The sequence below is a fragment of the Amblyraja radiata genome, chromosome 28 (genome assembly GCF_010909765.2).
Source record: "Amblyraja radiata isolate CabotCenter1 chromosome 28, sAmbRad1.1.pri, whole genome shotgun sequence".
NCBI classification, from domain to species: domain Eukaryota; kingdom Metazoa; phylum Chordata; class Chondrichthyes; order Rajiformes; family Rajidae; genus Amblyraja; species Amblyraja radiata.
In genome coordinates this window covers 35,814,607-35,841,014 of record NC_045983.1, presented here as the reverse complement: position 1 = coordinate 35,841,014, position 26,408 = coordinate 35,814,607, and the positions used below count along the sequence as shown (strand labels likewise).

The 26,408-nt window shown below is 43.9% G+C and overlaps 1 protein-coding gene and 1 long non-coding RNA gene across 3 annotated transcripts in view; one reads left to right on the top strand and one right to left on the bottom strand.

The window, feature by feature from the left end:
* The window catches only part of nek8 (NIMA related kinase 8), a 51,097-nt gene extending 33,400 nt beyond the window's left edge, over positions 1-17,697 (top strand). Inside the window, exons 11-15 of one of the 2 annotated variants that reach the window (XM_033046323.1) lie at positions 3,754-3,904; positions 5,603-5,766; positions 9,723-9,881; positions 13,339-13,497; positions 17,414-17,697. In XM_033046323.1, the coding sequence (XP_032902214.1) occupies positions 3,754-3,904; positions 5,603-5,766; positions 9,723-9,881; positions 13,339-13,497; positions 17,414-17,442 (662 nt within the window). In that variant the 3' untranslated portion in view covers positions 17,443-17,697. The remainder of the gene's footprint in view (positions 1-3,753; positions 3,905-5,602; positions 5,767-9,722; positions 9,882-13,338; positions 13,498-17,413) is intronic. The other variant, XM_033046324.1, reaches the window with a different exon arrangement.
* On the bottom strand, positions 11,978-25,746 carry LOC116989118. The gene is made up of 3 exons (XR_004416134.1): positions 25,622-25,746; positions 21,272-21,274; positions 11,978-11,988 (listed from the first exon to the last, which is right to left on the bottom strand). It is a non-coding gene; the product is annotated as an uncharacterized LOC116989118 (long non-coding RNA).
* Positions 25,747-26,408: the final 662 nt, after the last annotated feature.

The following is a 26,408-nucleotide window of genomic DNA, read 5'->3' as shown; positions in this document are numbered from 1 at the left end:
AAAGCTTTTGTTGCGTGGTATCCAGTCAGTGGAAAACAATACTTGATTAAGATCCAACCATTCATTGTATAGATAGGAGTAGAGATGTAAGAGTGGAGCGATTGTAATATGTGATTGTAGATCTGCTTCTGTGGCTCGCACACACACACACAACAAATAATCACTTGGTTGGGCGCCATCTTGTTCTTCATTATTGCCCCTTGTGCCGAACAGCTTGGTGTATCACCTTGGCAACATTGGTGGCTTTAGGGTCAAGCCTAGGCTGGGCAGGAAAGTGAACCAGGTGGGGGTTTTACGGCAGCCCAGTGGTTTCAGGGTCACAAGTACTGAATTACTTTTTAATGACTTGAATTGAAGTTGCCAGCTGCTGTATTGGGATTTACACTCGTGTCTACACTGCAATAGTCCAAGCCTCTGGATAGTGTTCCAGTAACATGATCACTGAACCATGTTGATACGGGTGATCCCAGACTAAAGCTCACACAGTGTAGATTGCCAAACCTAGACAAGCCAATCCAACTTGAAAGTCAGTGCATTCTGAGTTGTGGTAATGTTAACATTTTTCAAATTAAATGAATGCAATGGTAGTTTTAGTTCCCAGTAGCTCCCGTTGGACATGCTACTCTGGACTTTAGTCTGGCTAATTTGCTAGTTTGCTGTGGGGTCCACATTAACCGAACGTATTGTTGAGATCTGCACCATAATCCCGTTTTACTCTGGGAATTACTCATCTGTTATTCCGTGACACATCCTTGTTATACTGTAGGTGGTCCTGTAAAATAGAACCGAGAAAGTCCCACAAAACCAACATCAAAGGCAATCAGATTATTCCTATCACTGCTGTGATTTCAACCTTATTGTGTTTAAAATAACTGCTTACATAATTGCATTGATTCTAGTATAACATTAATTGTACAAAAACATTTCCAAATGTTATTGTGATGATCCAATCTGTTTACTGTAATTATCTGTTAACTGATTATTTACAAATTGTTCCTGAGTTTATCTTGTTTTATATTTTCTTTACAAAGAGCATTGAGTCATTTCAGCAAAATATGCAAAATATATATCATCACTCCGTTAAAAAGATGGAGTAAAGTGGCTCGTCTGAAGAGCAGTGTTGAGAGATTTAAGAGTGGCGTGTGTATGAGCATTGAGAGTTCTGGGCACCATGTTACAGGAAAGATGCTGTCAATTTGGAAAGGGTACAGTGAAGATTTACAAGGATGTTACCAGGACTAGAGGGTGTGAGCTATAGGGAGAGGTTGAGTAGGCTGGGACTCTTGCGTGGAGCGCAGGAGGACGAGGGGGGGGTCTTATAGAGGTGAATAAAATCATGAAAGGAATAGATCGGGTAGATGCACAGAGTCTCTTGCCCAGAGTAGGGGAATCGAGGACCAGAGGACAAAGGTTGAAAGGTGAGGGGGGAAAGATTTAATAGGAATCTGAGGGGTAACTTTTTCACACGAAGGGAGCATGGAACAAACTGCCGGAGGAGGTAGTTGAGACAGGGACTATCGCAACTTTTAAGAAATATTTGGGCAGATACATCGATAGGACAGGTTTGGAGGGTTATGGACCAAATGCAGGCAGTTGTGACTAGTGTAGATCAGATATGTTGGTCAATGTGGGCGTTGAGCCGAAGAGCCTGTTTCGATGCAGTAACACTGTGACTTGATGAGGACATGAGGAGTCATGCCCCTGTCCCACTTAGGCTATTTCTTAGGCGACTACAGGCAACTAGGCAGTCGCCACGTGGTTGCCGGGGTGTCGCCTGTATGGTCGTGAGTGGTTTCCTCAGTCGCCCAAAGAATCGTAGCCTTTTTCTGGTCGCCGCTGGATTTTGAAATGTTCAAAACATTTCGGCGACAGTCAGCTTGACGCCCATGAGCGTAGACTTCTCCTGACGTAGGTGCTGTCGTAGGTGGTCGCCAGGGTGACGTAGGTTGTCGCCGGTACTGACTTTGGTGAATTCCATTGGCGACTACCTACATCAACCGGCGACAGATACCGGCGACTGAATTGTCTTACCTTGTCGTAGCTTGTCTCAGGTGGACGAAGATTGTCGTGGGTGTGGTGGTAGGTGGACATCCTAATGGGTACAGAAGTTTGAAAACGCACACCTCCAGATTCAGGGACAGTTTCTTCCCAGCTGTTATCAGGCAACTGAACCATCCTACCACAACCAGAGAGCAGTCCTGAACTACTATATACCTCATTGGTGACCATCAGACTATCTTTGATTGGACTTGCTTGCTTTACCTTGCACTAAACATTATTCCCTTATCATGTAGACCGTTACACTGTGAATGGCTCGATTCAAGTTCAAGTTCAAGTGAGTTTATTGTCATGTGTCCCTGATAGGACAATGAAATTCTTGCTTTGCTTCAGCACACAGAACATAGTAGGCATTTACTACAAAACAGATCAGTGTGTCCATATACTATAATATAAATATATACACACATGAATAAATAAAATGATAAATTGCAAATAACAGATAATTGGTTATTAATAATCAGAGTTTTGTCCGAGCCAAGTTTAATAGCCTGATGGCTATGGGGAAGTAGCTATTCCTGAACCTGGTTGTTGCAGTCTTCAGGCTCCTGTACCTTCTACCTGAAGGTAGCAGGGAGATGAGTGTGTGGCCAGGATGCTGTGGGTCTTTGATGATACTGCCAGCCTTTTTGAGGCAGCGACTGCGATAAATCCCCTCGATGGAAGGAAGGTCAGAGCCGATGATGGACTGGGCATTGTTTACTACTTTTTGTAGTCTTTTCCTCTCCAGGGCGCTCAAGTTGCCATACCAAGCCACGATGCAACCGGTCAGCATGCTCTCTACTGTGCACCTGTAGAAGTTAGAGAGAGTCCTCCTTGACAATCCGACTCTCTGTAATCGTCTCAGGAAGGAGAGGCACTGATGAGCTTTCTTGATGATTGCATTAGTGTTCTCGGACCAGAAAAGATCTTCAGAGATGTGCACGCCCAGGAATTTGAAGCTCTTGACCCTTTCAACCATCAGGCTATTAAACCAGGCGTGTTGATATAAACGTGGCTGTGGGTCCCCATCCTACTTCTTCCAAAGTTCACAATCTGTCCCTTGGTTTTGCTGGTGTTGAGGGCCAGGTTATTGCGCTGGCACCATATGGACAGTTGCTCGATCTCTCTTCTATACTCTGACTCATCGATTGTAATCATGCATATTCTTTCTGCACACTACAAAAAGCTTTTCACTGTACCTTGGTATACATGACAATAAACAACTGAACACAGTAGCAGCATGTTTAATTACTTCCCTGTCATTGTGTACTTTAGTCATTAAACTTATTTTCATCACTGACGACTGCCATTGCTGTTAGTTATACTTTTATCCACAGACGACAAAATGAACTGTTATACATCACATGAAAAACCAGATGGTCAGAGTGAGTTATATGTACATCCAATTCCTTGCTAGTTATCTACATCTACAAACTCACAACAATTGTCACAAATCTGTGCAATTATCCAAGCATCCATTATTTTGGTAATATTTGCTTTTTGGATGTATTTTTTTTCATGTTTTATGAGATCGTTTTTAAAGGACCACATGGTGTGTGAAACGTTGACACTAATGGATTGTGTATCCAATTCCATTCTAATCATGTCACAGATGTTGGCAGCATTGCTTCAGGCTTTTGTACTATGTTGTAAGTAGATGATTAGAATGTGTGAGAAATATGTAGGTAATTATGTTTTGCATTTCTGGAGCAGGTCGGCTAGGTTTGGAAAGTCAGGAATCACACAGTTCCCCTCAACAAGTAAACATCCCCCCTGAACATGAAGCCCAGAGAGTCCTGTGTGGAATTGACTCGTCAATGATTCTCACAACACACAACCACATCTTGGCCTGTGGGAGTAACAGGTAATGAACAAGCTGACAAACTCTATCAAAATTACAGTGGATGATGTAGGATTAAGGAGGGTCCTGACCTGAAACGTCACCCAGCTTTTTATCCTGCCTGACCCGCTGAGTTACTCCAGCACTCTGTGTCTATCTTCAGTGTAAACCAGCATCTGCAGTTCCTTTCTACTTTGGGGTTGGTTATAATTTGAATCTACAAGTCTTGAAATGTACAGAGGGATCTTTTTATTCCCAATATTATTCAGGATTTATTGATCAAGGAGCAATCTTTGGATATTTGCGATTAACAGAAAATTTTGTTTTACTCTTCTGTGAATTACAATTTCTCAACAATTTATTATCTGTCTTAATGGGAGTGACATCTTTTTCCCCACTTACAGAGGGATGTTGGGGTCCAAGTCCATAACTCCCTGCAAGTACCAACACAAGTAGACAAGAGGGGTACAGAAGCAATACAGTATGCTTGCCTTCATCAGTTGGGGCTTCGAGTACAAGAGTCAGGGCATCATGATGCAGCTTTATAGGACTTTGGTTAAGCCGCATTTGGAGAAATATGTGCAGTGCTGGTCACAGGAAGAATGTGGAGGCTTTGGAGAGGGTGCAGACAGTGTTTGAGGGGGAGACCTGATAGAAGCATATACTGTAACATTATGAGGGACATAGATAGGGCAGACACTCTGAACCTTTTTCCCAGAATGGATAAATCAAATACTCCAGGGCATAGTGTGAAGGAGAGGGGCAAAGTTTAAGGGACATGTGCAGGGCAAGTTTTGAACACAGAGGTGAGTGCGTGGAATGTGCTGCTGGGTGTGGTAGTTGAGGCAGATATGATAGCGGCATTCAAGAGGCTTTTGGAGGCATATGGGTTATGTGCAGGCCAATAAGAGATGGTCTTGGAATGGTGTTTGTCACCGATATTGTGGGCCTCAGGGCGGTACTGTTCCACTTACATTTTTATCACGCTGCTGTAATAGTAGATGATCATTAGTGAAGTAGAATGAATGAATGCCTTGTGTCGACATCAGCCATCCTGGTTACTCTTTATTACTTCAATAAATGCACACATCCCCTCATTCGCAACTGACTTTGATTTGCAAATAAATCTTAAAACACTGAGAATAACGATTCACAATTACTTAGCTTTTGTTGGCTTAAACCATATTAGGGATAAGTATGAAAACTCAACTTAAGCCTTTAGTTTAGTTTAGTTTAGAGATACAGCGCGGAAATAGGCCCTTTGGCCCACTGGGTCCGTGCTGACCAGCGATCCCTGCACATTTACACTATCCTACACACACTAGGAACAATTTACCAAGCCATTTAACCCACAAACCTGTACCTCTTTGGAGTGTGGGAGGAAACTGAAGATCTCGGACAAACCCACGCAGCTCGCGGGGAGAACATACAAACTCCGTACAGACAGCACCCATAGTCGGGATCAAACCGGGTCTCTGGCGCTGTGAGGCAGCAGCTCTAACGCTGCGCCACCGTGCAGCCCATGTTTCATTGTTTCTACATTCAGTGCTTGTCACCTTTGTTTACAAGTTCCTATCCCTTGATGAAACTCCCTTAGATGGAGCATACTAGCCTGCTGGCCAGGTCCAAGAGCATGTGACATTGATAGTCACTGACACCTGTTTGCTCTGGAGTTAATGTTGTTCTGGAACATTCATTAAGCGGCAACCCTTTGCTCCCCAGGTTTAACAAGCTGGCTCTGGATGACGTGTCTACAGAGGAGGAGACTCATGGCTCTGGTCAGGTGGAGGAGGTTCACGTCTTCACTCCCGTGCAGTCACATCCCCTGAGTGAAGGAAACATAGTGCACGCGGATGTGGGGACAGCGCACTCTGCTGCAGTCACAGGTGAGAACTGCTCAAGGTTCACTCTCATCTCAGCTGTGGGGTGCACGTCACAGTAGACGTCACAGTGCAGCAGGTACTGTTTGTCTTTGGCCTGGGCTGAGGAACCTATTCATAGAGGAAGGAGCAGCTGATGTGTTATCATTGCCCACGGTGCTGCTAAAGTTTAGTTTAATTTAGACTTAGGAAACAGCGCGGAAACAGGCCCTTTGGCCCACCGAGTCCGTGCCCACCAGCAATCCCCGCACACTAGATAGATAGATAGATCCTTTATTGTCATTCAGACCTTTCGGTCTGAACGAAATTATGTTGCCTGCAGTCATACACAGAATCAATAATAACAAAACATACAATAAACACAAATTAAACATCCACCACAGTGAGTTCACCAAGCACATCCTCACTGTGATGGAGGCAAAGTCTTAGTCTCCGTCTCTTCCCTCCTTGTTCTCCCTCTGCGCTGAGGCGATCGATCCAGGCCGAAGATGCCGCCCTCCAGTCCAGCAGACCTCCGTGGGTGGTGTCGCCGCCGCCAAAAGCCGGAACGCCGTCTCTATCCTACACGCACCAGCACTATCCTACACACACTAGCACTATCCTACACACACTGGCACTATCATACACACACTAGCACTACCCTACACACACTAGCACTATCCTACACACACTAGCACTATCCTACACACACTGGCACTATCCTACACACACTGGCACTATCCTACACACACTAGCGACAATTTATATTTATACCAAGCCAATTATCCTACAAACCTGTACAAACATATAAGATTGTTAAGGGCTCGGACACGCTAGAGGCAGGAAACATGTTCCCCATGTTAGGGGAGTCCAGAACCAGGGGCCACAGTTTAAGAATAAGGAGTAAGCCATTTAGAACGGAGACAAGGAAACACTTTCTCACAGAGAGTTGTGAGTCTGTGGAATTCTCTGCCTCAGAGGGCGGTGGAGGCGGGTTCTCTGGATGCTTTCAAGAGAGAGCTAGATAGGGCTCTTAAAGATAGCAGAGTCAGGGGATATGGGGAGAAGGCAGGAACGGGGCACTGATTGGGGATGATCAGCCATGATCACATTGAATGGCAGTGCTGGCTTGAAGGGCTGAATGGCCTACTCCTGCACCTATTGTCTTTGGAGTGTGGGAGGAAACCGGAGTGCCCGCTGAAGACCCATGCGGTCACGGGGAGAACGTACAAACTCTGTGCAGACAGTACCCGTAGTCAGGATCGAACCAGGGTGTCTGGTGCTGTGAGGCAGCAATTCTAATGCTGCACCACCGTACCGCCCAGACTGACATCTAGAGTCTGAAGAAGGGTCTCGACTCAAAACGTCACCCATTCCTTCTCACCAGAGATGCTGCCTGGCCCGCTGAGTTACTCCAGCACTCTGTTAAACGTCACCTATCCATGTTCTCCACAGATGCTGCCTGATCTGTTGAGTTGCTCCAGCACTCTGTGAAACGTCACCTATCCATGTTCTCCACAGATGCTGCCTGACCCGCTGAGTCACTGCAGGACTTAGTGCCTTTTTTGTAAACCAGCATCTGCAGCTTTTTGTGTCGACAATGTGCTAGATTTTGCTTTGCCGTCACTGTTGTACCCATTCGTTCACAATCCATCCACTCATCTCCCAATATACATTGAAACGAGAGACACAAAATGCTGGAGTAACTCAGCGGGACAGGCAGCATCTCCGGAGAGAAGGAATGGGTGACGTTTTGGGTTGAGACCCTTCTTCAGTCCGGTCAGAAATTGATAACACCCTCTGCTTTCACCATCCCCAGTGGTAGTTAATTCCAGACATTATTGACGCCGTTGCAGAAGATTGGAAAATTCTAAATCGGTCAATATTTCACACTGTGCTATAAGTGGATGAGCTGAATGTGTTTGAATACAAATACTTTTTGGTGATTCTAAACTGCATTGTGATAACGTGATCTAGGACAACTTTATGTTTTGACTTATAAGGAGTTTTTAAAAAAGCAAGGTGAATAATCCTGATACAGATTTCTCATGTTTACTTTGCACCGCTATAATCAGCATGAAACAAAAGTGGTCCGTACTTGAATCTATAAACCACCATGTTATAGAGTCATACACCATGAAAACAGGCCCAACTTGCCCATGATGACCACCATGCCCCATCTACACTTGTCACACCTGCCTGCGTTTGGTCCATATCCCTCTAAACCTTTCCTATCCTTGTACCTGTCTAACTCTTTAAAATGTTGTTATATAACCTGCCTCAACTACCTCCTCTGGCAGCCCTCACCTGTCACCTCACCTCAGCCTCTACACCTGTTCTTAGTAGACCGTGGACCGTGAGTTGCTGCATCACAGCGCCAGAGACCCAGGTTCATTCCTGACTACAGGTGCTGTCCGTACGGAGTTTGTACTTTCTCCCTGTGACCTGCCTAGGTATTCTCCGGGTGCTCCGGTTTCCTCCCACACTACAAAGATGTACAGGTTTGTATGTTAATTGAATTCTGTAAATTGTAAATTGTCCCCAGTGTGTGTAGGATAGTGTTAGTGTGTGGGGATCGCTAGTCGGTGCGGACGCGGTGGGCCAAACGGCCTGTTTCCGCGCTGTATTTCTAAACTAAAACTAAAAATCTAGTCTTGTCGCAGTTTGAAGTGGTCATGTCCTTTGTGCATCCAGCTCCATATAACAGATCACCATTCATCAGCATTGCTCTTCGTAACGACCCACCTCTCTCTATTACCTTGCCTGATGACAAATTCTGTTTTCACAATTAAAATTATAAAGGATAATACTGGTAATGAATAAAAAAACAGTTAACAGACGCACCAGAGCTCTAATGTCTGCAGGGTCTTAATTAATATTCCCACAATCAGTGTCTGTTCTCTAGCAATTAACCTTTTGATGTGGAATACATCTCCACATTTATTAAACACATCATGCAGCCTGAAATCCAGACACTGCTTTCCTTTAGCTTTTTGCACAGAGCCATGTTTCACTGATCTACTATGACTGGAGATGTAGACATTAATTACATTGGAAACGGAGTGGCCTTTTGGTCAGAAGATGTAACCTGTCAGAGCCTGTACAGGATGGTGCAGAGCACGACACTCCAGAGCTGGCAGTCTGAATATACAACATTGGAAGTGTAATATTGAACATGCAGCAGCTCCTTGACGTGGTAGCCGTGGGGATGTGCTGCACATCTCACTACCTTGAAACCGTAACCGGGTGGTAACATTTAGTTTGAGTTGAAAGTGAGATCAGTAGATTGACTGTGAAAGCAGATAGATTGCTGTGATCACTCACCCAGTGCCCCTGTGTCTTTCACCAAAGAAGTTGCCAGGGCATTGGCAACTCGGGACGGGCAGTACTGGCTAAGAATAAACACACTCTGCCAAGTATCTGTGACCATCCAAATTTCTTGATTAAATAACAATTATGTTTTCATTCAGCTTCGCTTCTGCTGATGATGCAAAGGGATGTTGTTGAACTGGAAGATCTAATGTACGGACCTTGGCATTCGTTACAAGCAAGCTGCATAATTAAAGAAGAAAGTGTTCCCCAAATACAATGCATTTTAGGTCTTTACATTGACCAATGAAATGATGACTGCAGTAACATAGAGAACAGAATTTCAATGCAGTCCATGCTAGACACAGAGTGCTGGAGTAACTCAGCGGGTCAGGCAGCATCTGTGGAGAACATGGATAGGTGACGTTTCACAGAGTGCTGGAGTAACTCAGCGGGTCAGGCAGCATCTGTGGAGAACATGGATAGGTGACATTTCACAGAGTGCTGGAGTAACTCAGCGGGTCAGGCAGTGTACGGAAGATCGCTGGTCGGCAATGACTTGGTGGGCTGAAGGGCCGGTTTCGCCCTTTATCTTTAAACTAAAGTAAATAAAGATTGAATCCAGGTTGTATCAGAGGGTGATGTTGGACTAACGAGGATGTCTCTCCTTTCAGAGACTGGGGAATGTTACACGTTTGGCAGTAACCAGCATGGACAACTGGGCTCCAGTACCCGACACAACAATCGCTTGCCCTACCTGGTCTCTGAGCTCCGTGGGATAAAGGTCACCATGATCGCCTGTGGAGATGCTTTCACCCTGGCAATTGGAGCAGGCAAGTGGACAGGGAAGATGGACCATGTTTAAACCCTGACATCTATTGGATTCTCATCTAGCGATGATAATGAAATAAATATTTAGTGAAATTAACAGTTAATCATTGATATTACAATAGGTCTCCAAATACCTGCTTATAAAATAACACTCATCTTAATAAACCTATTTCTTGAAATAGCTGAAAGTAGCTGATAGTTGATCGGACCACTGCATGGCTCGTGGAGGTTGTACACCACGTATTTCACAATAAACCCTGTTCAGAATATTATGATGAAGCTGAACATGATAATGTTGTTATTTGCAGAAATGCAAATCATTTGCATCAAAGACCCACTGTTTAACTTTGCTGCTGGCAGTTATTGTAAACGGCAATAATCAGAGAGCTCAGATCTAACGCTTATTATTTCCCCGTGTACCGAGGTACAGTCAAAAGCATTCTGTCGCTTGCTATCCAGTCAGCGGAAAGACTGTACATGATTATAATTAAGCCGTCAACAGTGTACAGATACAGGATAAAGGAAATAAAGTTTAGTGCAAAATAAAGCCCAATAACGTTCAATTAAAGATAGTTCGACTGTCTCCAATGAGGTAGATGGGAGGTCAGGACCGCTGTCTAGTTGGTGAGTGGACTGTTCAGCTGGGAAGGAACTGTCCCTGAATCTGGAGGTGTGCGTTTTCACACTTTAGTACCCCTTACCCGATGGGTGATGGGAGAAGAGGGAGTGACCGGGGTGAGACTGGTCCTTGATTATGTGGCCGGCCTTGCCGAGGCAGAGTGAGGTTATAACCATTGCTCCAATATTGAATTCCTGGGATTAGTATTTTGTAATGTTTTGGCTGTATGAGCGATGACATTTCATAACTGTGGAGGAAGGTTATGAACAACCTAGTCATTAATCATTCTCCGCAGCAAGTTTCTCTTCAATGAAACACAAAGAGAAGCCATAAATGTCAGTAGAAAAGATCATATAAATCGGGAGATGTTTACAAATCATTGAGAGAAAATGCCGTTTCTGGCCTGGGCTCCAGAGCTGCTCTGATGTTGCAAGGCCATTAAATTGTACACCTCTGTGAAGTCCTTGAGGATTTACACTGTTAACTGATTGCATTGGCCGTGACCAGAGAGCAAAACATGTCCAGCCTGTGTGTGATTTATGTCCAGAACACACACAGAAAAAGAGTCAAGAGTCCAGAGTGTTTCATTGCCATGTGTCCCAGATAGAACAGATAGATAGATGTGTCCCAGATAGATGACAGCAGCACAAACAATATGTAAACATAGCACATTGTAAACTATATAATAAACGAGAACAAATAGTTCATTGTGTGTGTATATACACACATACTCACATATACACATACTGTAGATACAGATCATATATCCATCTATATACCTATAAAAGCTGTGTGTGTGTGTGTGTCCGTCCGTATGTGTGTATGTGTTTTTCTACCTTCGTCAAGCTAGCGCTTACATCTCTCCCTCTCAGTCCCATTCTCCTGCCAGTCTCCCCGTAACCTCTGACAGCCTTTCAGTGACCAAACTCATTTAGTTAATAAAACACCAACTAGACTCAGTACTGATGATCATAGAAACTACCAATTGTCATGAAAACCCATTCAGGTCGTTAACATTCTTTGGGGGGCTGCTCAGGCAACAGTCTGACATTGTTTGAGTTGAGTTTATTGTCACGTGTACCGAGGTACAGTGAAAAGCTTTTGTTGCGTTCTAACCAGTCAGCGGAAAGACAATACATGATTACAATCGAGCCATTTACAGTGTGCAGATACAGGATAAAGGAATAATGTTTAGTGCAAGGTAAAGCCAGCAAAGTCCGATCAAAGATAGTCCGAGGGTCACCAATGAGGTAGATAGTAGTTCAGGACTGCTCTCTGGTTGTGGTAGGATGGTTCAGTTGCCTGATAACAGCTGGGAAGAAACTGTCCCTGAATCTGGAGTTGTGCGTTTTCACACTTCTGTACCTCTTGCCTGATAGGAGAGGGGAGGAGAGGGAGTTGCTAGGGTGAGAATGGTCCTTGATGATGCTGCTGGCCTTGCCGAGGCAGCGTGAAATGTAGATGGAGTCAATAGAAGGGAGGTTGTCCACCTCACAGAATGGTTTGTACCACACGAGGTATAGACCCATCGGTCACAACCCCTGGGTATGCCTTGTCCCATTGTCCAATTGTGGGAAATAAAACCAGCTCAGGGCCTACCCAGCGAATGGCAGGACCCTGGACAGTGTTGCAGAGCAGAGGGATCTAGTAATACACTCACATCACTCCTTGAAACTGGTGTTGCACATAGTTTGGGTGGTCAACAAGGTTTTTGGTACATTGGTTCATCAGTCACAATATTGAGTGTACATGGAGCTGTGTGCAAGACATTGGTGAGGCTGCACCTGGAGTACTCTGTTCAGTTTTGGTCACCCTGTTATAGGAAGGATGTTGTTAAGCTGGAAGCTGTTATATATTCTTTATTTCTTTCTATATTTTGCATCCACTAATACATTTGCTTCTTTGCACGCCCCGGTTTTGTAACTTGTCCTGCTCACATTTGTGACTTGTGGCAAAGTTGTGTCTCTTTTAACCTGATTCTTTTCTTACCTAAGTTGGCAGTTGATGGAGGAGTTTTTCTGTGCAGTTGGTAATTGAAAATTAAAAGAAGTGCATATTTAAATAGTTGACATTGCATTAACTGCTGGCAAACCTTTTAATGTAATTTTTCAGTCATCTTCAATCAACTAATACGCACACAATTGGCCTTGTTTAAATTCAAGACAAGTTTCAAACTTAAATTATATCATTCTTAATTCATGTGCAGAAGGAACTGCAGGTGCTGGTTTACACCGAAGATACACACAAAATGGAGTAACTCAGCGGGACAGGCAGCATCTCCAGAGAGAAGGAATGGGTGACGTTTAAGGTTGAGACCCTTCTTCAGTTTGAAGAAGAGTTTGAAGAAGCGTTTCAATCTGAAACATTGCCCATTCCTTCTCTTCAGAGATGCTGCCTGACCCGCTGAGTTACTCCAGCACTCTGTGAAACGTCACCTATCCATGTTCTCCACAGATGCTGCCTGACCCGCTGAGTTACTCCAGCACTCTGTGAAACATCACCTATCCATGTTCTCCACAGATGCTGCCTGACCCGCTGAGTTACTCCAGCACTCTGTGAAACGTCACCTATCCATGTTCTCCACAGATGCTGCCTGAACCGCTGAGTTACTCCAGCACTCTGTGAAACGTCACCTATCCATGTTCTCCACAGATGCTGCCTGACCCACTGAGTTACTCCAGTATTGTGTGTCTAAAATTCTAGCATAGCGATTGGTTTTTCCAATTGGAAGACATGCAAGTGGAAGACTGAAGAATTCTCTTGAACACAAAGTAGTGTCTGGTCTGGTCAGTTGCTCGCTGCAGAATGCTAGTTAATCTAATCGCTGTTTACTTTACCAGAAGGTGAGGTGTACACCTGGGGAAAGGGGGCCAGAGGACGGCTGGGGAGGAAGGAAGACCACACTGGAATCCCCAAACAATTACACTTGGATGAAAACAACCCCTACTTCATCACATCCGTCGCATGTTGCCATGGAAACACATTGCTGGCAATAAAACGTGAGCAAATATTTTGTTGTTTTTCATTATTTGTATAACTGTTACATTTTCAACATGTTTCTTGAAACATTCTGTTCATAATGTTTACACATATTTATCACATTTATTCTGAGGGATTTGAATCTGGCTGGAACTGTTTTTATTGTTCAACCTGTCTAAGACTTTGAATAGCAATGTTCCAGAGGTAGTTTAACTCAAAAATATCACCGTTCAGTTTTGTATCCAGGCCAAGGTGTAGTGAAAAAAATAGTGATTGGCAGATCGTTGGACCAAGATCAGAGATGAAAAGTGAGATAAGGAGATAAGGTGTAAGATGTATCCAGAGGACGGAACAAAGGTAGAAGGTGGAGCATCCATGTGGAGCACAGGGAACAGAGTGGGGACAAATATGGGGATGGGAAGTGAGGGAGGGGGACAGTTGGTAGGGTAGTATCAAGCGTTCACACCCTCGAGTTGCAAACTACCCAAGCAGAATATGTGGTGCAGTTCCTCCTGTTTGTGCGTGGTCTCACCCTGGCAATGGGGATGTTCTCGTCAATGTTTGATTTGGATTGTTACATTGATAGGTAGAGGAGCGTTTGACTTGCCAGATTAGAGTTCCTTTGTGTTTGTTATTTCAAACACCCAAAGCCTTGGACGGTGTTGACAGCGGAGCTGAGTTGGAGTTGGAGTAAGTTTGTGTTGACCAATGTTGTCAGTTCAGACTTACATCCATTGGTCATTGCTGTTCAAATAGATGAGGTGGGAGGAATGGGTTGAGAGAGGGTTGCCGGAGAGAACGGGCCCATTGAGGACTGAGGTGGTGTCAATGGTTGGTCAGTTACAGATGGTCCACACCCCTCTCTGACGGATGTGAGGAGCAGCAACATTTTACACCAGGAGCTATGGAGTTGGAGTTGACGTTAAGATTCTGAAAGCTGCCTACACGCTCACCTGCACATCATTGAGTTTAGATGGTGGCTCACTGACCAAGCAGGAGAGCTGCCAATAGACAGTAGACAATAGACAATAGACAGTAGACAATAGACAGTAGACAATAGACAGTAGACAATAGACAGTAGATAGTAGATAGTAGACAGTAGACGGTAGACAATAGACAATAGACAGTAGACAGTAGACAGTAGACAATAGACAGTAGACAATAGACAGTAGATAGTAGATAGTAGACAGTAGACAGTAGACAATAGACAGTAGACAGTAGACAATAGACAATAGACAGTAGACAATAGACAGTAGACAATAGACAGTAGACAGTAGACAGTAGACAATAGACAATAGACAGTAGACAATAGACAGTAGACAATAGACAGTAGACAATAGACAGTAGACAATAGACAGTAGATAGTAGACAATAGACAGTAGACAGTAGACAATAGACAATAGACAATAGACAGTAGACAATAGACAGTAGACAGTAGACAATAGACAGTAGACAATAGACAGTAGACAGTAGACAGTAGACAGTAGACAATAGACAATAGACAGTAGACAATAGACAGTAGACAGTAGACAATAGACAGTAGACAATAGACAGTAGACAATAGACAGTAGACAGTAGACAATAGACAATAGACAGTAGACAATAGACAGTAGACAGTAGACAGTAGACAATAGACAGTAGACAATAGACAATAGACAGTAGACAGTAGACAATAGACAGTAGACAATAGACAGTAGACAATAGACAGTAGACAATAGACAGTAGACAATAGACAGTAGACAGTAGACAATAGACAGACAGTAGACAATAGACAGACAGTAGACAATAGACAATAGACAGTAGACAATAGACAGTAGACAATAGACAGTAGACAATAGACAGTAGACAGTAGACAGTAGACAATAGACAGTAGACAGTAGACAGTAGACAATAGACAATAGACAGTAGACAATAGACAGTAGACAATAGACAGTAGACAGTAGACAGTAGACAATAGACAATAGACAGTAGACAATAGACAGTAGACAGTAGACAGTAGACAATAGACAGTAGACAGTAGACAGTAGACAATAGACAATAGACAGTAGACAATAGACAATAGACAGTAGACAGTAGACAGTAGACAATAGACAATAGACAGTAGACAGTAGACAGTAGACAATAGACAATAGACAGTAGACAATAGACAGTAGACAGTAGACAGTAGACAATAGACAATAGACAGTAGACAATAGACAATAGACAGTAGACAGTAGACAATAGACAATAGACAGTAGACAGTAGACAGTAGACAGTAGATAGTAGACAATAGACAGTAGACAATAGACAGTAGACAATAGACAGACAGTAGACAATAGACAGACAGTAGACAGTAGACAATAGACAGTAGACAATAGACAATAGACAGTAGACAATAGACAGTAGGCAATAGACAGTAGACAATAGACAGTAGACAATAGACAGTAGACAATAGACAATAGACAGTAGACAATAGACAATAGACAGTAGACAGTAGACAATAGGTGCAGGAGGAGGCCATTCGGCCCTTCGCGCCAGCACCGCCATTCAATGTGATCAAGGCTGTCTGAGGTCATGTTCATAGGTGATAGGAGCAGAATTAGGCCATTCAACCCATCGAGTTTACTCCGACATTCAATCATGGCTGATCTATCTCTCCCTCCTAACCCCATTCTCCTGCCTTTTCCCCATAACCCCTGACACCCGTACTAATAAAGAACCTATCTATCTCTGCCTTAAAAATATCCACTGACTTGGCCTCCACAGCCGTCTGTGGCAATGTTCCACAGATTCACCATGCTCTGGCTAGACTCTCCCACTAGTTGAAACATCCTCTCCGCATCCACTCGGTCCAGATGGGAGACAGAAGACCAGCATGCAAGGAGGCTCTTTGATTCTGTCACTCGATTGTGTCTGTGGGTTTATGGCCTCCACTGTCACAAACCTCTGCAGATAGTCGCAGAAGGTCAGTGATCGGTCAAGGATGGCCCTCTCTTGGATCTGTTTATTTAACATTGAAGGAGCTAATGATGACCTGAGCAAGATGCCCACGAGTAAGATGAGCGACAGAAACTCACACCTCTCAACAAGGCAACATTCTGAGAACAAGAAAGAACATAGATCTGTACAGCATGTGAACAGGCCCTTCGGCCCACAATGTCCGTGCTGTACATGATGCCAATACCATCTCTTATCTGCCTGCACGTGATCCATATCCCTCCATTCCCTCCATATCCATGTGCACATTCAAAAGTCTCTTAAATGCCACTACTGTATCTGCCTCCACCACCACCCCTGGCAGCGCGTTCCAGGCACCCACCACCCTCTGTGTAAATAAAAACCTGTCCCGCACATCTCCTTTAAACTTAACCTCTCATGTTAAAGCTGTGCTCTCAAGTATTTGATTTTTCCATCCTGGGAAAAAGGTTCTGACTGTCTACCCTATCTTTCTCTCATCATTTTATGTCCTTTTATCAGGTCTGTTTGTAACGTCCAGAGTTCCTGAGAAAACAATCCCAAGTCTGTCCAACCTGTTCTTGTAGCTTGTACCCCCCCTAAACTAGGTGTCATTCCTGTAAACCACTTCTGCACCGTCTCCACCCTCTCCCTGTAGCTGAAACCCTCTAATCCAGGCATCACTGGTAAACCACCTCTGCATCCTCTCCCTGTAGCTGAAACCCTCTAATCCAGGCATCACTCTGGTAAACCACTTCTGCACCATCTCCAAAGCCTCCACATGCTTCCTGTAATGGAGGTGACCAGAACTACACGCAATACTCCACATGTGGCCTGACTCTTCCTCAACACCTCGACCTATGAAAGCAATCGTACCATATGTGAGGATATTAGAATGTAAGGATGTACTGTGAACAATACATGCACGTTTTTAATAAAATAAACTTCATGAATAGTAAACAATTGATTCAAATATCTGCATGTTGCATTTTATTCCTGCAGCTTTGGGCGATGAGACCAATGCAAGATGACCTGAACCGTTCAATGGGAAGTGCTCATTCTCCTCTCCATTGGACGATGTCCGGTGCTGGATGCAGCCAGAACAATGGGCAGCCAGAGGGAGTTATGTCCTTGCTTTTGCAGCAGAGTCTGGATAACCTTTTGTGCAAGTATAGCAGAATATATAGTCTTGTTGGCATTTGGGAATAAGCTTCAGCAACATGTTACCACGTCTTCACATTCTGTTCTAATTACAAAAAGCTGTAATATAATTTCCTCAACCTTGACTAGAGCTTACTGTATGTTCCTTAGTTAATGCAGCAGTTAAGGCTATAAATGCCTTTGGTTCTCACACGCTATACTTTACCAAAAATATACAAGTATTTGCAAGTGTTAGAAAACATCCCCGCTATAAATCCCCTTGGCAGAGGGAGCTGCTAAACACTACCAGGTTTCTGGTGTTCGTGATGCCAGCTATTCAGTGCAGTAACTAGATTAGTGACATGGAATATGGGACCAGAGGAAATCGCTGCAAATTAATTCTTGTGCTGCACAATTTCTGCACTTTTGTTATGACATTTTCTGGGACTTGCTCCAAGCATTTATTTGTAACGAGTACTAATACGAGTAGAAAATGCAGTTGGTTCTCACTGTGGAGTCCCCAGTAGGTTCTCACTGTGGAGTCCCCAGTTGGTTCTCACTGTGGAGTCCCCAGTAGGTTCTCACTGCCTCTACTAAAGTCCCCAGTAGGTTCTCACTGCCTCTACTAAAGTCCCCAGTAGGTTCTCACTGCCTCTACTAAAGTCCCCAGTAGGTTCTCACTGCCTCTACTAAAGTCCCCAGTAGGTTCTCCACATTCTCATGTTCTCCACAGATGCTGCCTGACCCGCTGAGTTACTCCAGCACTTTGAGTCTATCAGCCTTCACACTTGAGAATTAAAAGTTTTCCAGCAAGGCACAGGACACAACTCCAGCAGTGCAATGGGCTGCAGAAATTAATGGACAGAACTTAATTGGATCACAATGTTTCCAAGTTTAATGAAGGAGACAAGGGTCGAAGCTTGAAGACCAAATGATTTGCTGCTGCTGCTGCCAGTGTAGATCCACTTGTTTATCTGCCTGCTTTCTACTTGTAAATGTAGACACAGTCCTCTATTAGTCATAGAGTGATACAGTGTGGAAACAGGCCCTTCGGCCCAACCTGCCCATACTGGCCAACATGTCCCAGCTACACGAGTCATAGAGTGATACAGTGTGGAAACAAGCCCTTCGGCCCAACTTGCCCACACCGGCCAACATGTCCCAGCTACACTAGTCCCACCTGCCCGCATTTGACCCATATCCCTCGAAACCCCTCTTATCCATGTACCTGTCTAAATGTTTCTTAAACGTTGGGATAGTCCCAGCCTCAACGACCTCATCTGGCAGCTTGTTCCATACACCCACCACCCTCTATTGATACCAGTTCTAGATCGGCTAACCACCTGCCACACGTCCATGGGCATTTTCCATTGATAACAGAATGATAATAAATCATTCTTGTTTGCACCATTTCATGACTCGGATCTTCAATTAAAACCTAATGCATTAGTATCTGTAACGGAAGATTCAGCCAGCTCACCACTCTAGAAATCCTGCATGCCCATGTACTGGAACACATTTGCTTATTAAAATTCTTCCCTGGTTGTCTTTGCACAGAAGGACAATCTTGCATGAGAATATCAATCTCTGTGTCATCCACTTGAAGCTGACAGGAAATTACATCTGGAATAATAGATGCCCATGAGTGAGTTACAAAACCATGAGGCCGTCACGAGAAGTGATAACCATCTCGCAACACTTACCTTTAGTTACTGATTTCTAATTCAGTCTGTGGTGTCTGGACTTCTGCATTAAATGTGTATTGAAGATGGAGTTTAAGTATTAAATGTTTCATGTGCTGTGACTCAGTGATCAATACCCATATTCCATTATTCCACCAGAGGCTGAGTCTTGTGTTCAGTTGTGGAACGTGCACTCCAGTGGTGAGAGGCAGCTGGTCGAAACACTGGCTCTATTGCCCCATGTGTGACTGTGGCTCTGCATTGACATATCACAGCTCAGGTCAGGCCACTTGAGTTTATTGCCACGTGTACCGAGGTACAGTGAAAAGCGTTTGTTGCGTGCTATCCAGTCAGAGGAAAGACAATACATGATTACAATCGAGCCATTTACAGTGTTTAGATACATGTTAAGGGAATAAAGTTTGGTGCAAGGTAAAGCCAGTAAAGTCCGATCAAAGATAGTCCGAGGGTCACCAGTGAGGTAGATAGTAGTTCAGCACTGCACTCTGGTTGTGGTAGGATGGTTCAGTTGCCTGAAAACAGCTGGGAAGAATGTATATATATAGCAATTTTGATATGTAAACATTTCCATAAGGTTGAACACAAAATGCTGGAGTAACTCAGCGGGACAGGCAGCATCTCTGGATAGAAGGAATGAGTGATGTTTCGGATCGAGACCCTTCTTCAGACAGAGTCAGGGGAAAGGGAAACGAGAGATATAGACTGTGATGTAGAGAGATATAGAGCAATGAATGAAAGATATGCAAAACAGTAACGATGATAAAGGAAACAGGCTACTGTTATGTGTTAGGTGGGAATGTGCAGGCAAGCAGCAAGAAAATACACCTGGCTGTGTAGCGAGTTTGGGTTAAAACGTGGTCGTAGAATCGGAGAGCAGGAGGAATCGGGGAGCAGTGAGAGAGGATGATGCAGAACTCTGGTCAGAGAGAGGAGGAGAACTTCCTCAAAGTGGACATACCTCGAGGAGACAGAGTCTGAAGAAGGGTTTCGGCCCGAAACGTCGCCTATTTCCTTCGCTCCATAGATGCTGCTGCACCCGCTGAGTTTCTCCAGCATTTTTGTGTACCTTCGATCTTCCAGCATCTGCAGTTCCTTCTTGAATACCTCGAGGAGATGTCACAGTGGAGCAGACAAAATGTGTAGGAAGGAACTGCAGATGATGGTTTAGACTAAAGATAGACACAAAGTGCTGGAGTAAGTCAGTGGGACAGGCAGCATCTGTGAATCTGGAGGTGTGGGTTTTCACACTTCTATACCTTTTCTATGGGAGAGGGAAGTACCGCACAATACACTATGACTCTAAACTGCCAGGGATGGTTTTATTGACAGTTTTATCTCCTCAAACACAAGACGGTATTGCTTTCATTCTTTTCATCCTTGCAATCTTCAAATAGTGATTTATTCTTTGGGGGAGTAGTTACATAATGTTGATGTGGGCACATTGGAATAAAGCTGACAGGTGGCACGGTGGTGCAGCGGGTAGAGTTGCTGCCTCACAGCGCCAGGGACCCGGGTTCAATCCTGACTACGGGTGCTGTCTGTATGGAATTTGTACGTTCTCCCCGTGACCTGCGTGGGTTTTCTCCAGGTACTCCGGATAAAAGATGTACAGGTTTGTAGGTTAATTGGCTTGGTGAAAATGTAAATTGTCCCTAGTGTGTGTAGGATGGTGTTAGTGTGCGGGGATCGCTGGTCGGCGCGGGCTCGGTGTATCTCTGAACTAAACTAAAAAAATAAACTCTCCCAGACCAGGCCTCTGGTGCATGCACACTATCTCTTTATGAGTGTGGTCCCACTGGAGCTGAGGCAGAGCTGGACAGCCAGGACCCACAGTGGCATCAGGAGAGGAGCTGGCAGTGTTCGATGATAGCGAGGAGGATGGACGTGGGAATGAGGGCAGGAACGAGGGAAGGAGCCAGCATGGAGATGCTGCTATGTGGGAGGGGAAAGGACAAAGGGGGGACTTGGGGGGGGGGGGGGGGGGGGGGGGGGGGGGGAACCTGGAACAAGCCTGGACCTGCTGGTATACCTGGTCGTGTTCTAAACACCTGTGCGGACCAACTGGCTGGAGTTTTTACGGACATTTTCAACCTCTCACTTCTGAGGTCTGAGGTTCCCATCTGCTTTAAAATGGCACAAATTATACCAGTGCCCAAGAGTAAGGTGACGTGCCTCAATGACTATCGACCAGTGGCACTAACGTCTGTGGTGATGAAGTGCTTTGAGAAGTTGATTATGGCGCATATCAACTCCTACCTCGACAAAAACCTGGACCCACTGCAGTTCCGCCACAACAGATCAACGGTGGATGCGATCTCGCTGGCTCTCCACTCCGTTCTGGACCACTTGGACAACAAAAACTCATATGTCAGGCTGTTATTCATTGATTACAGCTCGGCATTTAATACGATCATCCCCTCCAAGCTGGTTACCAAGCTCTCAGATCTGGGTCCCTAGTGTGTGTAGGATAGTGTTAATGTCCCTAGTGTGTGTAGGATAGTGTTAATAATAATAAATAATAATAAAGCTTTATTTCAGACACAGGTCCATATAACACATCATACAGTATAAGGAGATACAAAAATACATATAAAATTGCATATTAGCCTATAAGATATACAAGCTATTGCACCAATGCCATCTTAGCCTAGAAGTGAATCTATAGCAGCTTTTCAGAGGGCTGACTAGGGCTTCAATTATGTGGTTCTCTGACTTGTCCAGGCGACACATAAAACTAAACATCAGCTGTCTTAAGAGTGCCTCACAGGTTGGCACTCTATTGGACACAAACAATTGACTGGCATTATGCCACCTAGGGACACGAAGCAGCAACCTCATTGCATCATTGTATGCTACCTTGAGCCTCTGCATACTCTTTTTCTTATAGTTAGACCACAATAGTAAGATTAAACGAGAACTTACCAGTTTGAAGTTTGATCTTTATTTTATGAGGAGGAACGTTGAGGGAATACGTGAAGAACCCCGCTTACGACGCATGCGTGTCATCCTTCAAAGCAGCGGTGTGAGGTCACAGATACACTATAATGACCTAAGATAGTAAGATTATTAAAGAGATACCAGTTTAAGAAATGACGATATGAGGGTGGGAGCGGAGGGCACGTATTCCCTCAACGTTCCTCCTCATAAAATAAAGATCAAACTTCAAACTGGTAAGTTCTCGTTTAATCTTACTATTTTACTTCGGAGTCACGTGAGTGACTACGTGAAGATTTCAAAGCTCTGTGACCTCATGCCGTGGAACGAGTCCATGCTTCACAACTGCCTTGGTAGTTTGGGAGAAATTGTTACTGATATTCAAGAAATACATTCATACCAATTTTTATACGTAAATGATAAATAATATTTATTAAATCAAATCATAAACCTTGTAAGCTTCAGGTATAAATTATATAGAACTTAAAATTTTCCCCGAAAACGTTCCTTCATTCCTAACTGGTTTGTTGTAAAATCTCTGAAACGTTTGCTCTGATGACCATCCTGCAGTCCTGAGGATTTGGTCCATCGATACCTCAAGGCGATTAGCTGCCGATGTAGCTGCAGCCCTGGTGGAGTGAGATTTGAATACATTAGTGTCCACTGTTTTGTCAATATATAACATAATGTGTTTCACTACACAGAGGCGTTCGTCCTCCGGATAGGCTATGAATTCTATGACCTGACCCGCTGATCCTGGTCTATTTTGCTTAATAAGGTCCTGGATCACAAATATCAACGTTCCTGTCGCCACAGTCAAGCTATCCAATCTTAATTTCTGCAATGACTGGACCCTTTGCACTGTGACCAGCGCCATTAGCATTACCATTTTCATAATGAGTTTTTTTAGAGTTAAAGCTGTAGCCGGCGACCAATTCCTTAGCATGGTTAGGACTACACTCACATCCCAGATTTGGCTGTATCTAGACCTTGGTGGGTTGGTGTTAAAGATGCCTCGTAACAGTTTTACTACTAGAGGATGTGAGCCCACAGCCTGTCTATCTGTGCCTTGCCATAGATAAGTCGACAATGCACTTCTAGCACTATTCACCGTGCTGTAACTGAGTCCTTCATAGTGCAGGCTGGTGAGAAATTCTAGCATAGCTGGAACATCCATCTTCCTGTGGTCCAGATTGTTATTCTGGCAGTACTTAGTCCATTTCTTAATATGACATAAATACTGTTTTTGAGTCGAAGTTCTCTGTGCTGCTGTGATCATGTCCACAGTTCTATCAGATAGACCCATGTCCCGAAGCAGGTCTTTCAGAGTCTACAAACCAATAAATTCAGATAATTATGGCAAGGATGGCTATCCTGAGTCACCGGATGCACAAGCAACTGAGGACTATGTCTTAAAATACTACATGCTGTTAGCACCAAATCCTGTAGCACTGAGAACCATGGTTGGGTAGGCCAATCAGGTACTATGAGAATCCCAGATGCCGAATCTTGTTGAATTTTCCGTAGTACCCGATTGATGAGGCAGAAAGGAGGAAATGCATAAATGAACCATTTCCCCCAGTGCAGTGAGAATGCATCTGTAGCTTCTGCCCCAGGATCTGGTTCCCATGATACATACCTTGGTAATTGATGATTTAACCTGGATGCAAAAAGATCAATATCCGGCATTCCATACTTTGCTGTGATTTTTGCAAATATCGTTCTATCTAACATCCATTCCGTATTTTCATTAAATTTTCGTGACCTGGTGTCTGCCACTAAATTAAGTATCCCTGGTAGATACGTAGCTGATAACCAAATATTCCTTTGGATGCACCATTGCCAAATAGAGTTTGCTAACTCATCACAGGATGTTGATATATTTCCACCCATATGATTTATATATGCCACCACCGTGGTATTATCTATCTGCAATCTAACATGCTGGTGTTTCATTCCCGAGCAATAAGATTTTAGACCATAAAACGCACTCAACATTTCTAAGTAATTTATACCCTTAGTGTTAAGTAGGTTAGTTTCTTGTATATTCCATCTCCCTCCACAGCTCGAGATGGTATCCGTTGCACCCCAACCAATTGCACTGGCATCTGTTTGCAATACCATAGATGGGTTGGGAAAAACTATTGGGTTGGAGCTATACTTAACATTGTGTTCCCACCATTGTAGTTCTTTTATGGCTTCAATTGTTAGCTCCATTGGCCTATCAAAATGGCCTCTATTATTTTTGAGTGCTCTAATTTTTTCTCTCTGTAAATTTTGGTAATGTAATCGTCCAAATTGAATGGCAGGAAACGTGGCTACAATTTTCCCAATAATCCTGGCTACCCGTCTGATGGATGGTTTAAAGGTATTAATAAGCTCTGTGCAATCCTTTTGTAACTCCGTAGCTTTCCCTATAGGTAAAGTCACTAACATATCAAGTGTGTTAATGGTGAACCCTAAGTAATCAATATTAGTAGATGGTGTTAATTTTGACTTAATTGGATGGATAATGAATCCCAGATGTTCCAACAGTTGTTTTGTGGCAACCACTGCCTGACTAGCCAATTCATAAGTTTTCCCCACAATAAAGATATCATCCAAATATGCCATTACTCTATAGTTTTGTTGTCTAAGCAATGCCATAGCTGGTTTCAGAATTTTTGTAAATAATCTAGGGGCTGATGTTAGACCGTTTGGTAGCGCCTTGTATTGCCACAGCTGTCCCATCCAGTTAAATTTCAAAAACCGCCTGTGTTCACCTCTGATGGGTATCGTATAGTAAGCATCTTGAAGATCAATACTTGCCATAAAGTAGCCCGCTAAAACTAACTCCGTAGCAGTGCTAAAAGTATCCATTTTAAAATGAACATATTGTACAAAATTGTTAAGCGTTGATAAATCAATAATAATACGGCAACCCCCATCTTTCTTATGTCTAATAAATATGTTTGAAACAAATTCCTGTTGTTCATGTTTGGTCATTTCAATTACTCCTTTAGTGAACAACCTTTGTAGTTCTATGTGAGCTTTAGCTTGTTCTAATTTGGTAAGCATGTATATTCTGTCCGGTGTATGTTGTACTGGAGGTTTTCGTATGTGTATAAACTCTATCAGATGTCCCTTAATACTGCTAAGGATATATCTGTCCATAGTTATATTACACCATGCTTCCAAATGAAATTGCAACCTCCCTCCAACTTCCGTGCTCCTTATTAATTCTGGAGGCACAGACCCACCTACCTCCATGGTTATCGGTGGAAATTTAGTTACTTTCTTGGTTTCAACCGTGGTTGCGGAGGGCCTTGAGGTTGAGGGTGGGGTAGATGTTGAAGTGGAGGCTTGCGCATTTTCCACAGTGGGCGTCCCGGGCCAACCCCTAAAAAAGGCCGCTGCTGCTGGTTACCTCTGGCCTCTCTCCAATTTCTAGTACTATAAGTATAAGTACTACCTTTTTTAGGAGGCCCATAAGGTTGATATCGTTTGCCAAAATATCCTTTGGCCGCTCTGATTAGGCCCAAAGTCTTGGCCTCCTCTTCCAAATCTTTGACCTGTTTCGATAGGTCACCCCCAAACAACAGGGTTTGGGGTTTTATAGCTTTTTGCTTGCACAGGATTGCAAACTTTGGATCCAGAGCTGGCTGAATAGCCCCTTTCCTTATATTATTAAGTTCAAATTGAACGTTGCAAAAAAGCGCTAAAGCATCTTTATGGTCATTCGTCATGTCTACGTTCTCTAGCGTACGGCCCAAGGCTGTTATGCCCGCCGAGAGACCTTTCAGAGCGTTTTGAATTTTTATATCCTGACTCCTGATTGCCTGACCAACGTGTCTCCAAATACTTCGGTTAACACTGGCCACATTCAGAGCCCCACAATTTCCCGGAGGTAAATGACTTGCCAACACCTCAGCAAAGGTATTGGCTTGCAGGTGGTGCGTAGACATGTACTCAATGCTGACAGCCATCCTGGCCTCTAGATCTTTGCCAGTCTGTTCTTGCTGAAAGTATTGCCCTACCATGTCCAGCAACTTGGTTTCTTCGTCCTCCATATGGGAATGTGGGTCCATCTCTAGTTCAGAATCTGACACAGGCAGCCCTTCAACACCCTCTTCCGAGGAGGATGAAATGTCAAGCAGCCCTTTATGGTAATCTGCTGAGGGACTTACACCTTTGCCACTGTGGCTATCGTCCATATCCTGGAGCCTGCCACTCTGGAGAAG